This window comes from Rana temporaria, chromosome 3, assembly GCF_905171775.1.
Source record: "Rana temporaria chromosome 3, aRanTem1.1, whole genome shotgun sequence".
Lineage (NCBI taxonomy): Eukaryota > Metazoa > Chordata > Amphibia > Anura > Ranidae > Rana > Rana temporaria.
Genome location: NC_053491.1, coordinates 362,678,174 through 362,693,130, shown reverse-complemented (window position 1 = coordinate 362,693,130; position 14,957 = coordinate 362,678,174). Strand labels below are relative to the sequence as shown.

The 14,957-nt window shown below is 45.4% G+C and overlaps 1 protein-coding gene across 1 annotated transcript in view; it reads right to left on the bottom strand.

The window, feature by feature from the left end:
- The window catches only part of LOC120932717 (cat eye syndrome critical region protein 2), an 80,910-nt gene extending 68,027 nt beyond the window's left edge, over positions 1 to 12,883 (bottom strand). The window contains exon 1 of the mRNA XM_040345331.1: positions 12,662 to 12,883. Coding sequence (XP_040201265.1) covers positions 12,662 to 12,775 — 114 coding nt within the window. The 5' untranslated portion in view covers positions 12,776 to 12,883. The remainder of the gene's footprint in view (positions 1 to 12,661) is intronic.
- Between the last annotated feature and the right edge of the window lie 2,074 nt (positions 12,884 to 14,957).

Here is a 14,957-nt window from a genome sequence, read left to right as displayed (position 1 = left end):
TCGTCTTCTCCGGGACCCCCGCGGATGAACCCCTTACAATGTACTATGCTGTTTACCTACATCAGACATGTGAGTAGGTGATTCATATGTTTTTTAAACATTCCCAATATTAAACACACTTGCTACGCTCAGAGGGCGCTGCTTTGTGTCTCTTTTCTTGTTGCTTCACAGATCGCTTCATCTGTCAGCTGGCAGCCATCTAAGCAAAGCATCGTTTCATTATTCAGTGCTGTGGACTTTTTAATTAATGGACTATAGTAATTCCATATGAGCACTATATATTCTTCATTTTTTAATTTCCACAAAATTAGTTTGAAGTTCTACTGTTCCCAACCTTTATCCTTTGTTTATGGTCTATAGAGATATTAATGGGGAGAGCGCTTGATACTATGTTTTTTTCTATTTGTAGCGCGGCTATACCGTCGTGTTTACCGCGATATTCGGGCGCTAGCGGTGAGGTTTTAACCCCCGCTAGCGGCCGAAAAAGGGTTAATACCGCCCGCGTTGCGGGCGGTATTACCGCGCTTTCCCATTGATTTCAATGGGAAGGCGCGGTATAGGAGCGGTGAACACACCGCTCCTATACCGCGGTAAAGATGCGGCTAGCAGGACTTTTGGAGCGCTCCTGCTAGCGCACCGCTTCAATGTGAAAGCCTTCGGGCTTTCACATTGAACACTACAGGGCATGATTTTTCATGCGGTATAGCAGCGCTATTTTTAGCGCTGCGCTACTGTACCGCATGAAAAACGCCCCAATGTGAAAGGGGCCTTCGACTAGTTTTTCAGCAGTTTTTTGTGCTGAATATGCCCCCCCCCCTCGGCTTATACTCAATCACCTTTTTGCGCCTGATCTCCTAGACTTTGGGGACCCGGTACCGGACGGCCGTAGGTCCCCTGGACCCCCAAACTTGTCACACTCTTCCTCTACAAGTGTGCAAAGTTTGTTGTCCGGGGGGACACTGATTTTTCAAAGTCGGGGGCCCCTTCCATAGACTCTCATGTTAAACGGTCATTTCTCCTGGAAATTTGGGGATCCGGTAGTGGCCCGGCCGTAGGTCCTCTGGACCCCAAACTTGGCACACATGTAGCCCCACTCTTCCTCTACAAGTGTCCAAAAGTTGTTGTCTGGGGGACCTACAGTCGGGGAGCACTGATTTTTTGAAAGCCGGACACCCCTTCTATATACTCCCATGTTAAAGACAAGTCTAGTCATGGGCACAGTGAGGCATGTAGATGGACACCCTAGGCTTATATTTGAGTCAATACGTTTTCCCATTTTTGTGGTAAAATTAGGTTATATTCGGGTCGGCTTATACGGTATATTTCTGATCAGCATTTTCAGTAGACCACAAAAATACAGAACAGTACCGCATGTGTGTATTTGTTCAAGATTTCAAAAGTTCATGAATGTTCGTACCTAAAAATCGATCAAATTTCTACGCATATGGCCACCTTAATACCGAATACACACGGTGAGATTATCGGACGAATGATCGTCTTTTTTGCATGCTATTTTTATATCGAAAATTAAGAGTTTACCAAGTTACAAAAATTCTCGTACAACAGAATAAAGATTCAGAAGTGATGGAATTGTGTATTTTCAAACGGCAAATGTACTGGTTAAACTAAAAATCGCACGATCTGGCATCGTACGAGAAAGGCTATTATCACACATTCATTATGCTGGCAGCACGGGCTACGTGCAGCAATGGTAGGAGCAATCTGTGCTCCAGCCCAGACCCCCCCTACATCAATCGGGGAGGAGTTGGGGGCGTCCACCATCTACATGAAATGGGTAGAGCTTAGCGTCCATCCCCATCATAACACAATGCCACGTGCGTGCACTCACATCGACCTACAAACACGCAGAGCTGGAGCAGGCCGGCTGCAGGATTATCCCCTCCGCTCACACAAGGGAAACCCACCGAGTTCTCTTCACTTTGACAAACAAAAAGAAAGCTACATTTTCCCCAACCCAGAAATTAACTTCAAACTTTACAAATCGCCAGTGCAAATTGTTTCTGCAGTTAGATTTTTCATCATGTACAGAAAATAAATCAAACATTTTAGAAATACTTTTTTTTTTTTATACCAAAACAAAAAAAATCATAGCAAAGTAAATGGCTTTGAGGCTAAAGTAACCAATTCATTTTTCAAAAAAATAAAATCAAAAAATAAAAAAAGAAGAAGAAAGCTTGAATTTGTTGGGTTAGTTATGGACAACAGAGATGCATTTCTTCTTGGTTTAGAATTTATCCCCATTCAGATCTTTGGCTTCACATCACCAGAGCCATAGCAGACCTTAAAGCCGGCAATAAAACAGAGCAGTTTTAATCAGCTTTGACTAGAATTTGGGGTAAAAAAAGTGAATACAACATCCCATCAACAGTATAATTTATATATATATATATATATATATATATACACACACACATACATATACATACACACACACACACTGTGGAAATGAAAGATTAATTCCTCAATTAATCATAAACATTTTTGATCGGTACTAGTGGTGCAACGGATCGTAAATGATCCGTGATCCGAATGGGTCACCATATGCAGATCGGCACACCATGTGATCCGGAGCTCCACTGCTGCCTGGCCTTAGAAAAGGCCGCAGCTTCGGCCCGGAGCGGCGGCCATCTTGGTCCACCCAGCGGCAGCCTAGAGTGGCGTGCTGACGTCACACGGCCTCAACAGCCCATGTTCGGCCAGCTTCTCGGGCAAGACTAAGCAAGCACTAATCTTCCTATACAGTGGGGGAGATGTCTGTGGATATTACAGTGGGGACTATATATGGTGGTGATCCGAAAAATGTATGTGCGTTATAATTAAAAAAAATAAAAGAAAGAATGAATCGAACATGAAAATTTAATCAGCAACAGCCCTAATAGATTAGAGAATATATATAATATTATAATATAATATATTATATATATTTTTTTTTTCTCTCTATCACACACACCGGGTAAAATAAGTATTGCACACGTCACCATTTTTCTAGGTAAATATATTTCCAAAAGGTCCTATTGACATTAAATGTTTACTACATGTTGGCAACAACCCATGCAATCCATACATACAAAGAAAACAAAGAAGTTCAGAAATTAAGTTGTGTAATAAAATGGAACATCACAGAGAAAGAAGTATTTAACACACGAAGAAAGGGAGGTGCAAAAGAAAATAAAAAAAATATATAAAAACATTTTTTTAAAGTGCATGGAAAGCCAAAAACACCGGCTGAAATACATCAATTAGAATGCAATTCTGCCCCTTGTCAGCGCAAATTAATATCAGCTGGTTCAGTGTCAGCTGATGGCCTATAAAAAGATGTCTCATTACCAAGGTGTCACACAAACATCTCATGATGGGTAAAAGCAAACTGCTCTCTCAAGACCTTTGCAACCTTATTGTCGCAACTGCAAGCATTGCTTACAGAAGGATTTATAATCTTCTGAACGTTCCAGTGAGCACTGTTGGGGCCATAATCCGGAAGTGAAAAGAACATCTTTTCTCCATAAACCGGCCACGACCAGGTGCTCCTCAAGGTTTCTGACAAAGGACTAAAAAGAATCAGAAGAGCTGTTCAAGAACCATTGGCGAGAGCTTCAGAAAGACCTGGGCAGCGTTATGGTGCATTTCTGCAGAAATGAATACATTTATATTACTAGACCACACACCCGCTTACCAGGAATTAGGTTACTTTTCCCTGGGCCCCCCCCCATCAACAGAGGGGCCCAGGAGTTGAGAGCAGAGGAGCACCTTATTTAAAATTTTTGGGGTGTAGGCAGATAGTCAGTGCTGCTTTAATACACGCTATAGTGTGCACATAAGTGTGAGCATGGCCTGATTATTCGGTAACTGCCTATGTACATGACGTTCTTAAGGCCTGGTTTACGGCTATCCAATTGTCAGAGTTTTGCAGAAATGCACTACAGTCCATTTTACAAGATTTCCTATGGGTCACACTCATATCTGTACATTTTCCACCAGTGCCCTTTTTTGCAAATGTTCAGGGACTTTTTTCCTGCAGCAGGTTGTGTTTTTGGTTCCATAGACTAATAGAAATGCACCAAAAAAAAAAAATGCAGTTTATGCATTTTTGATGCATCTGCTGGTTTCTCTCGCCTCCGACACCTCCCAAAAACTCATTAAAAATGCATTAAAGCGTTTGTACAGGAAAACATTTTAGTTAAAAAATAACAAACATGTCATACTTACCTCCACTGTGCAGTTCGTTTTGCACAGAGTGGCCCCGATCCATGTCTTCTGGGGTCCCTCGGCGGCTGTCTCTGGTCCTCCCCGCAATTAGTAACCACAGTCGTGCGAGAGAGCTTGCATGGTGGTCACTAATTGCGGGCGCGCTCCTGTGATACATCGAGCGGCCATAGCCACTCACTATCACTCGGCCCCGCCCCTCGGCGTCACTGGATGTGATTAACAGCAGCGCCAGCCAATGGCGTTATGCAATGTTTTTTCACCTTAATGCATAGATTGCATTAAGGTGAAGAAAAAAAAAAAAAAATGTACAACTCCTTTAATCACAACCTGAAATAGGTGCAAGCCAAAAGATACAGTCCTCACTTCCTGTTCTGTCTAACACCACACAGTAATGCAAGGCTTTCTCCCTGGTGTGTAGTGCCGTGCTCACCCCCTCCCTTGGACTACAGGGGAGTCAGGACGCCCACTAACACACAGCTCCTTTCTCTATCTGTTATCCAAGAGAGGGGGCGAGCACGACACTCCACACCAGGGAGAAAGCCTTGCATTACTGTGTGTAGTTACAGACAGAAGAACAGGAAGTGAGGATTTTTCCGAAGAAATAAGGACATTTAAAAGCAAAATGGAAGGATGAGGTAAGTGAAAGAGGACTGCACGAAGGTGAAATAAAAAATAAATTTACCTTTACAACCCCTTTAAGAAACAAACTTGCCATCTTCATAATTTGGGCTGCCATGCACATCTAGATGTGATGCCTTTTTGAATCTGAATCGAAAACTGCATGTCATTACACCCAAAAGGAAAGCCATTTTTCACAAAGCTTTGCAAAGGCACTGCGTCCGTTAGAATGAAACACACACACACACACACACACACCAAGCATTACCCCTGTGCTAGAAAATGAAATACAGCACAACTGATGAAAGCTAGAACCCTCAAGAAGCCCCCTCAGTGCCCCAGGAGGGGTCCGACCTTTCAGGCAATAAAATACGGCAAAGTGGAAAAGTTAAACTTTTTGTTGCAAGAGGCAGTCGGCTCCAGCAAGTGAACAGTTACACGCCCCCCTCCCTGTGAAGTTTTTCAGGCTCCTCCAACCACATTAACACTACAAAGGGAAGCTGCATCACCCTGCCAACTGACAAGAGGCTATAATGACTTCACTACAGCTGGCCATACACACAGGGATCTGATTTCTGGAAGGGAAAGACTCTACCCAACCCAACATGCACATCTAATATTCCAGCCGATCGCCCAATTACAGGCTTGGAGGGAAAACAAAGTAAGCCCTACACTTTCCAAACAGCGGCATCCATGGGCACCACCCCGTTAGCTTGTTGAAATGATCACTTACATGCCATAAACACAAGGACTCATAGGAAATGTGAAAATCCCAACTGTCATGTCAATACTAAATACACTAGGGTTGCACCAATTGCATTGCCGATACCAAGCATCTGCACGAGTACTTGATCGCCAAAAACGATACCTTTTTTGCATGGCTTCATGCGATTTGAGTCCATACAAAATGAAAAGGATCAAATTGCACTGCAAAAAAAAAATGCATGCGAATTTAACAGGAATGCGGGGCGATGTGTGTCGTAATTGGTGTGGGCGAGTACTTGAGGTAAAGTATTGGTACTCGTCCTAAAATACACACTATATGGCTGAAAGTATATGGACCCCGAGTTTAGGAGGTTTTAGCAAGTGCCGTTCACACAATGGCGACCCGTTAGGCGACTTTTCAGCGTGACAAGTCGTGCTCCATTCAGTACAATGGAACCGTTATAATAGGATCGACAAGTCGCTCTGACTTAGAAAAAAGGTACCTGTACTACTTTGGGGGGACTTAAAAACAGCTTGTTTTGACTTCTATTAAAGTGGTTGTAAACCCTGTCTGACATGTTTTACCTACAGGTAAGCCTAGATTAAGTCTTACCTGTAGGTGTTTGCAATATCTCCTAAACCTACACGGTTTAGGAGATATTTGCCAAAAAGGATGCACCAATGTCTATGGTACATGCGCACTGTAGACAAAGGCGCACCGAGAATGCTGGTTTTGTGAAGGGGTAATGCCGGCTTTGACGGCTCCCGCGCGCAGTGAGGTCTTCGCTGCTCCTGTAAACGTTGCTGCGCCAATCACAGTGCCGGAGCGGCGATAACCAGAGGTAGCCTTCCGGAGAGATGTCTGCAGCCGTAGGGGGAGACGAGGACGGCTTCGATCTAAGGTAAGCAATTCATAATGAGCTAGTATGCTAGCTCATTATGCTGTGCGGGCGGCTTCAGAATCGGACATCTTTGAAGCCGCCCCTGAATGTACTGTAATACTACAGCAAACAAAGACAATTAAAGCGGGGGTTCACCCGGACATACAACTTTTTACCCTTAGATTCCTGCTCATTTTGTCTAGGGGAATCGGCTATTTTTTTTTAAAATCGAAGCTGTAATTACCTTTTTAGAGAGCGATCTTCTTCCGCCGCTTCCGGGTATGGGCTGCGGGACTGGGCGTTCCTTCTTGATCGACAGTCTTCCGACAGGCTTCCGACGGTCGCATCCATTGCATCACGATTTTCCGAAAGTAGCCGAACGTCGGTGCGCAGGCGCAGTATAGAGCCGCACCAACGTTCGGCTTCTTTCGGCTACTCGTGACGCGATGGATGCGACCGTCGGAAGCCTTTCGGAAGACTGTCAATCAAGAAGGAACGCCCAGTCCCAAAGACCCATACCCAGAAGCGGCGGAGAAGATCGCCCTCTACAACGGTAAGTACTGCTCGGATTTTAAAACAACTAGCCGATTCCCCTAGACTAAATGAGCAGGCATCTAAGGGTAAAAATTGTTTTATGGGTGAACTCCCACTTTAAGTGGAAGGTCCATTTCTGTTCCTGCACGACAAAGCGATCTCCATAAAGACATGGTTTGACCAGCTTGGTGTAGAGGAACTCAACACCTCTGAAAACCTTTGTAATAAATTGGAACACCGACTACTATCCCAACATCAGAACCTCACCCTGCAAATGGGCGCAAATTCCCACAGGCATCCTCTACAATCTTGTGGAAAGCCTTCCCAGAAAGGGTGGAGGCTGGTAAAGCCACATAGGTGGGCAAAGTCATATCGCTGCCCATGGCTGTGGAATGGGATATCCAACAAGCTCATGTAGGTGTGATGGTCAGGTGTGCATTACCGGGGGTGACCACATATGGAGATTTTCCATGGCGCAGACAGACAAAAAAATGCTCTTATCACTATCCCAACAATCCTGTTTAGGGAGTATTGATGCAAAGACTACACAGCATACCATCTCATGGTTTGGATTTTCAATGCGAGTGTGAACAGGTTTTTATCCAACAATCAGACATAGTTGTCTTCTCCCACAGCTGGTGGGATGTACAACTTTGTATCTCATGGTACAATTGTTGCAAGTTGCAGCATCAGAAAAAAAAGTTAAAGACGTAAAGTGATAATCTGAATGGGTTAATGCAACTTGTGCACAGCCCTTTCCCCCAGTCATATTGTCCCCCTCCCAGAAGCAGTGCTGGCCCTAGATGACACAAAGTGGCCAGAACAAAACAAACACAGGGGCTTCCCCCAGTGCCAAAGCCCCTCCACCCAGCGCACTCCCCTCCACCAACTATCAACAGGACCCAGAACAAAACCCTTCCATTACATCCAGCAGATTGCATCCCAAAAGAGCCACGGGAGGGAGCAAGGACAGCCCCACACTCCGCCGCCTTAACCCTTCATGGACAATTGACAACAGAGAAAAGGCACACTTCAGCAAACGCTCAATACCACATAACAAACATGTGGTCTGGAGATATACGAAACTTGCATATCCCCCCAATCCCTCTTCTTACACCACCATCACCCCTTGTACACATGAACCCCCAAACGTGAAATATGCCCCATGCATTTGTACTAATGATCAAATACATATGTTCTCGCCTTGTTCTTAATGGAGGCAAACAAAATGTTTTCCATTGACATTTAGAATCGCCCCTTTTGACCATCGTGTGAACCCGTTTAATCGCCAGCAAAGGGCACCGCCAGCAGGCCCAAGTCTAAAAAAAAGAGACTAGGGGCCCATTCACACTTGGGTGTAGTACTTGTCACAATGAACACCATTGTGTAGGGCATTGTTGTGGTGACATTCCCTGTGAATGCCAACCTAACACAGGGGGTGGGGGGTTGATTTACTAAAACTAGAGAGAGAGAGTGCAAAATGTGGTGCAGCTCTGCATGGTAGCCAATCGGCTTCTAACTTCAGCTTGTTCAAATAAGCTTTGAAAAGAAAAAAAGCCTGGAAGCCGATTGGTTTCTATGCAGAGCTGCACTAGATTTTGCCCTCTCCAGTTTTAGTAAATCAACCCCATTGCACAGTACAGCCCGAGGCACTATAGACCGCCAATTGTGGTGGGTCATTAATCATCGTGGTGTGTTCATAATGACAAGGTTCCCATAATGCAACGTACGTTAACAGGTGCCATAATGCGTATAAAGGCACGTGCAATAAGGCACCGGAACAAAAAGTTTAAATGGTTATAAACCTCTGACAAAAAAATAAATAAAAAAATTCAATAAAAAAACTGAACAAAGCATATCCCTCTATAGCGTGTTCTTGTCTCAATCCAGAGCACCAAGTGCCATTTCTGACTGCTGCTTTGTTCCTCTTCTATCAGCATGAGTCACTTCTGACAAGTTTCTCTGACACCAAGAAAAAAAAAGTGACCAGGAAGGGACCTTCAGCACACAGCCTGCGAATGACAGCTTCAGCTCTGTTCCTGTGTGCTTTAAGAAGGGGGGGGTGTCCTTCCCCTCCAATCAGCTCTCACCGAGCTCTGCAAAGTGTAAAGTCAGCTCCCCGCCCCCTTGCTTTCTGGAAGCAGAGATAAGCTGTATAACATTCTTTGGATGTAGAGAAGACTGCAGATAAACAGATACAACTAGGAGGATTTGTTTAGTCTGTCACCTGATGCAAGTATATGTAAGGGTTTACAACCAATGGGCCTTTATACTTTGTCCCTGACCCAGGGGCGGACTGACTATTGGCATTCTCGGGCACTGCCCATGCCACTAGGGGGCCCCCATCAGGGCTGCCAAGCTCAATAAAACCAGGGACAGTATGTAAAAATCAGTATTTTTACATCTGTTCCTGATATGTCCAAAACCAACATGCTTTTGGTTTCAATGGTGTTTATTAAAGGGTTTTCATGTTTACAAAATAATACATTACATTCGCAAAATTTGTTTAACAATATGACAGTAACCTCGCAGGAGCCCAACATGCTTTTGATGTGAAAATCCTGACATTTTAGCTGCCCTGCCTATGCAATGCCTCCTGGCATGGTGGCCATCTGTAAGCCCGGGGGCCCCATAATCTTCTATTGCCCGGGGGGCCCCATGAGTTGTCAGTCCACCCCTGCCCTGACCGATATATATGCAGAGTCCCGGGTCTCATGGCATGTGTGCAAAGGCTCAGTGGTCAGTCAGGTCTCTCTCAGATATCTATGGGACCAAGGTAATGTAAGTTAGGGAGGTAGGTACGTGTAATTCACATCATTCCTCAATTCAACAGACCAAACTTGATGCCCATGCATTTACCATACGTGGCAAAACATTTTGATATTTGCATAACTTTCTCAGATGCCAACTCACCACTTGTATTGGTGCTGAGGGCTATTGAGAGGAGTGTGGAGGCAGATGCAAGATTGTTTTCAGGTGGCTAATGCACTGCACCTTTCCCACCAACCACTATCTGCTTGCATTAAATAGTGAAACACGGAGACCCAGTGATGACATCACTGTGGCTAAAGCAAGGCATGTAATGAAAACAGAAAGGCTTTATTTAAAAAAAGTAATTAGCATGTTGATTGGGGGAGGCAAAATATAAGCGAATTAGACTTGGGCAATCTCCCCAGGCAGCACTGAGGACAGAATTGTGTCTATTCACTCTTCTATACAAAACTAACAACAAATAAAAAAAAAAAAAATGTTGTGGCTTTAAAAATAAATACTTATGAAAAAGGATACAAGACTCGCTACATGCATGTAAATAAAATGACTGAGAGACATTGTAACAAATGATGTGAACAACTAAACAACTTTGATCACTTAGTAACATCAAGCCTAGAGTGTAAGCTCTTTGGGTGCAAACAATTTGAATACTTTGATATTTTTAAAGCTTTACATCAGGTTGCAGAAGGACCACAGCGCCCAATCAAGTGTCTGCTTAAAGACAACGCTAGACCTATGACATCACAACTCTTCAGCTCATGTGATGTCATAACGGCTGGAAGCTAACAGCAGGGAGAAGTGTTAGTGTAGGGGCTTTAGAGATTTCTGCAGGATGAACGGGATTTGTGGAAGATGACCCCCGAGACACAAAGACGGGAGATGTGACACGATGCCTGACAGACGGAGTCCTACATTTTGGGACCAACTGCTGCCTGGTAGCGTCTGGCAGCCAGATGGGTCAGAGAGAAGTCCAGTCCCCACCCACAACACGAGGCTCGGGAGGGGCACAAGCCACCCAAAACAAGAAAGCATTGGCAGAGCATAGGAGATGCCACATGGCCGAGTACCCTGACGTGACCCCACACATCCTAGGACAGGGCAATCAGTGCCCATGGGTACTTCTCTCATCAGAGGGGTCTACACCTCACATACCCCCAACACCTGAATATATACCCACAGATAATGCCCACTCTGGGCCAATACAAGTCTGCTACATACCAGCATCACCCCTCCTACCCCACAATGTCAGTCCCCAATATTCCCAGAGCTACTACCCTATACACTTCCTGAACCCCCAAACTGTTACCCTAGACACTTCATGAACCCCCCCCCCCCCAAAATGTTTCTTTTCGACACTTCATGAACCCCCCAAACTGTTACCCTAGACACTTCATGCACTGGTAATCTATACACTTCATGTAACCCCACCAGCACTGTTACCCTATACACTTCATGGGGTATAGAGGGATTCACAGTTCTGGGGATATCTGGGGTGTAGAGACATTTGGTGCTGGACATATCTGGGATGTAGGGTGACAGTTCTGGGGGTATATGGGTTGTAGAGGAGTTAACAAGTGCTGGGGCTCTCACCCTATACTAAGTACCACCAGTACTGTTACACCCTTAGCATTGTTACCCCATCTAAACCCCCAGCACTGCGAACCCCTCTACACCCCAGAAACCCCCAGCACTGCGAACCCCTCTACACCCCAGAAACCCCCAGCACTGCGAACCCCTCTACACCCCAGAAACCCCCAGCACTGCGAACCCCTCTACACCCCAGAAACCCCCAGCACTGCGAACCCCTCTACACCCCAAAAAAACCCAGCACTGTGACCCTATACTAGGTGCCACCAGTACGGTTACACCCCTAGCACTGTTACCACCTCTACAATTTAGATACCTCCAGCATGTTTACCCCATCTACACCCCAGATACTTCCAGCAATGAATGTCTCTACACCCCAGAATTGCAAATCCCTCTATACCCCAGATAGTTCTTGGGGTATCTTGGGTGTAGAAGAGTTAACAAGTGCTGGGGCTATCTGGGGTATAGAGAAGTTGGTGCTGGACATATCTGGAGTGTAGATAGGGTAAACGAACTGGAGGTATCAAAACTGGTGGTACTGAGTATAAGGTGACAGTTCTGGGGGTATCTAGGTTGTAGAGGGGTTAACAAGTGCTGGAGCTGGTACCCTATAATACGTGCCACCAGTACTGTTACACACCCATTGTTTAAACCACAGATACCCCCCAGCACCATGAACCTCCCTACACCCCAGATACCCCCCAGCACCGTGAACCTCCCTACACCCCAGCACCGTGAACCTCCCTACACCCCAGCACCGTGAGCCCCCCTACATCTCAGATACCCCCCAGCCCTGTTAACCCTTTTACACCCCATAATCCCTCAGCACTGTGAACCCCTCTACACTTCAAGTACCCCTAGCACTGTTATCCTCTCTAGATTCAAGGCACCCTCAGCATTTTTACTATACATCCCTAATACCCTTGACAACCCCAGCACTGTTACCCCATGCACTGTAGCCACACCCAGTTCTATTAACCTTTCTTCATTTTTGAACCCCCCCATACCCCCAGCACACTATATTTTAAGTACCAGCAGTACGGTTATCCCCTCTACACGGTTACCCTTATACACTTCAAGTACCCCCAGTACTGAAACTCCCTCTACACCCACCGTACCCCCGGACAGTTATTACACCCCCTAAGTATACCTCGGACACCCCAGTAGTGTACCCCTCTACACCCCCATCACTTTGCCCCGAGGAGTACAACAGATGGAAGTCCTCCTAATCACACAACAACATTGCGAGCGAACTTTTATCTCTGTCCTCCTCCCCCCCAAGCACTATAATAAGCACTGCCCCCACCCCCGACCCGAGCACTGTTCCCAGGACTCACCTCTATACTGAAGTCGGGCAGACGGAATGCGGTGCGGAAAAGAGAGCAGAAGTGGGCAATGGCCGGGACCCGCCAGCAGGAGCGTAGCTCCCCCAGACCCTCATCCGGGGGCATCCCGAGCCCAACGGAGCCCCCTGCCCGGACACGGCGTGCGCCCAGCTGCGGGGACAATGTGAGTGGGGCGGGGACAGGGGCGGAGCCTGAGCGGACCACTGTGCAGGGACAAAGTGAGCGGGGCGGGGCAGAAGGAAGGGCCAGGACTCTCCAGCGTGCAGGGACAATGTGAGTGGGGCGGGGTCAAGGGAGGGGCCCTGAGTAGAGCAGCGGGATTTGTAAAGAGACAGGGGAGGGGTCGTGGCACAGAGGAGCCCGCCCTCTGGACCCCGCCCACTATTTCGCTACTCCGGACAACAAAACGCTGTACTGAGCAACATAACACAATACTACACAACAATACACTGTATACTACACAATACAATGTACACAACAATACAATGTATACAACACTATATAACAATACACTACTACACAATACAATATACACAACAATACACTGTATACTACACAATACAATATACACAACAATACACTGTATACTACACAATACAATATACACAACAATACAATCAATGCACGCAACAAAATACTATACTACAATACACAATGCACTGTATACTACACAATACAATACTACACAACAAAAATACACACTATATACTACATTACACTACACACTGTATACTACTGTAGCGCCTGGTTACTTTTAAGAATCGGCGCTAATTAAAATTTAGAGGGGGTCAGAGAGTTAGTTAGCTCTGACCAGGCTGATTTGTTTAATTTTGGGTCTCTGTTTCAGCTTGGCTGTGCTGTTGGCTCATTCTGTCGCTTCTGGGGTGCTGATTCCACCCCAGGACGACAGGTGGCAGCGGTGGAGTCGAGGTTTGGGTGCTTTTCCCCAACAGCCTATCAGGAGGGGTTTTCCTCTCTGTGCATGCTGGGGGAGGGTATTTATGGGGGAGACGCCATTGATCTGGGTCTTCTCCAGTGTGGCACCCACCTTTAGGTATACCACTTTACACAATACAATGTACACAACGCACTGTATACTACTCTACACAATACAATGTACACAACACACTATATACTACACTACATACTGTATGCTACACACGGTATACTACACAAAACACTGTATAATACTACACTGCATGCTACACTACACAATACAATGTACACTACACTAGAAAATGTACACAACACACTGTATATTACACACTGTATAGTTCACTACACAATGCAATGTACACAAGTTATACTACAACTCATACTGTATACTACACACTATAAAATGCAATGTACACTACACACTGTGTACTATACAAAGTACACAACACACTGTATACTACAGTACACTACACACTATATACTAGACTACACAACACACTTTATACTGCACCACACACTTTATTCAACACAATACAATGTACACAACACACCACAATTCATCATACAGAGTACACTGTATACTACACAACACAATACAATGTACACACACTACACTATACATTATACACAGTACTGCATACTTCACACTTAAGTGACCTGGTAACCGATTGCGGGCCACAATGAGCAGAGTGGGCAGATGACAGGTCCATGTCCCCCTCTGTATTCAGAGAAGACACAGACCAGTCTACTTTATGGGCCCTCAGATTCACCCAGACGGATAGAATTGGAGGTATTCGGGGGTGTAAACAGACACAAGTCCATCATAGAGGTGAATGGAGGGTCTGATTGGGTCAGCCTGTCCATTTTTTGGACCGATTGTGTGAGAGAGGCATAAGGCTGCCTTTACACTGATGCGCTGCAGTTTACCCTCATTCACGTGCAGCGCTGTGCATAGGGTCGCCACCTTTTCTTCAAGTCAAACCCGAACACTTTAGCGACGCATAGCAATTTTTTTTATAGTATAAACTATACATATATTTTGCTATTAAATAACATTTCTAATCATATGAAGTTAACAACAAGAGTCCCCCTTTACATCTCAATTCACAGAGTTCCCCTTTTACATTTGAACTCGCAGAGTTCCCTTTCACTATAAGAGGGGACTCTGCAGACTCTGATGTAAGGGAGAACTTCGGGGCCTCCAACATGAGGGATGTTCTGGGAACCCTTATTTAATGGGGAACACTGAGAACTCTGATGTACGGAGAAGACTCTGATGTAAGGGGAAACACTGTGGACTCTGGTGTAAAGGCAAACTCTGATGTGAGGGGTGCTCCCGAGAACCATGATT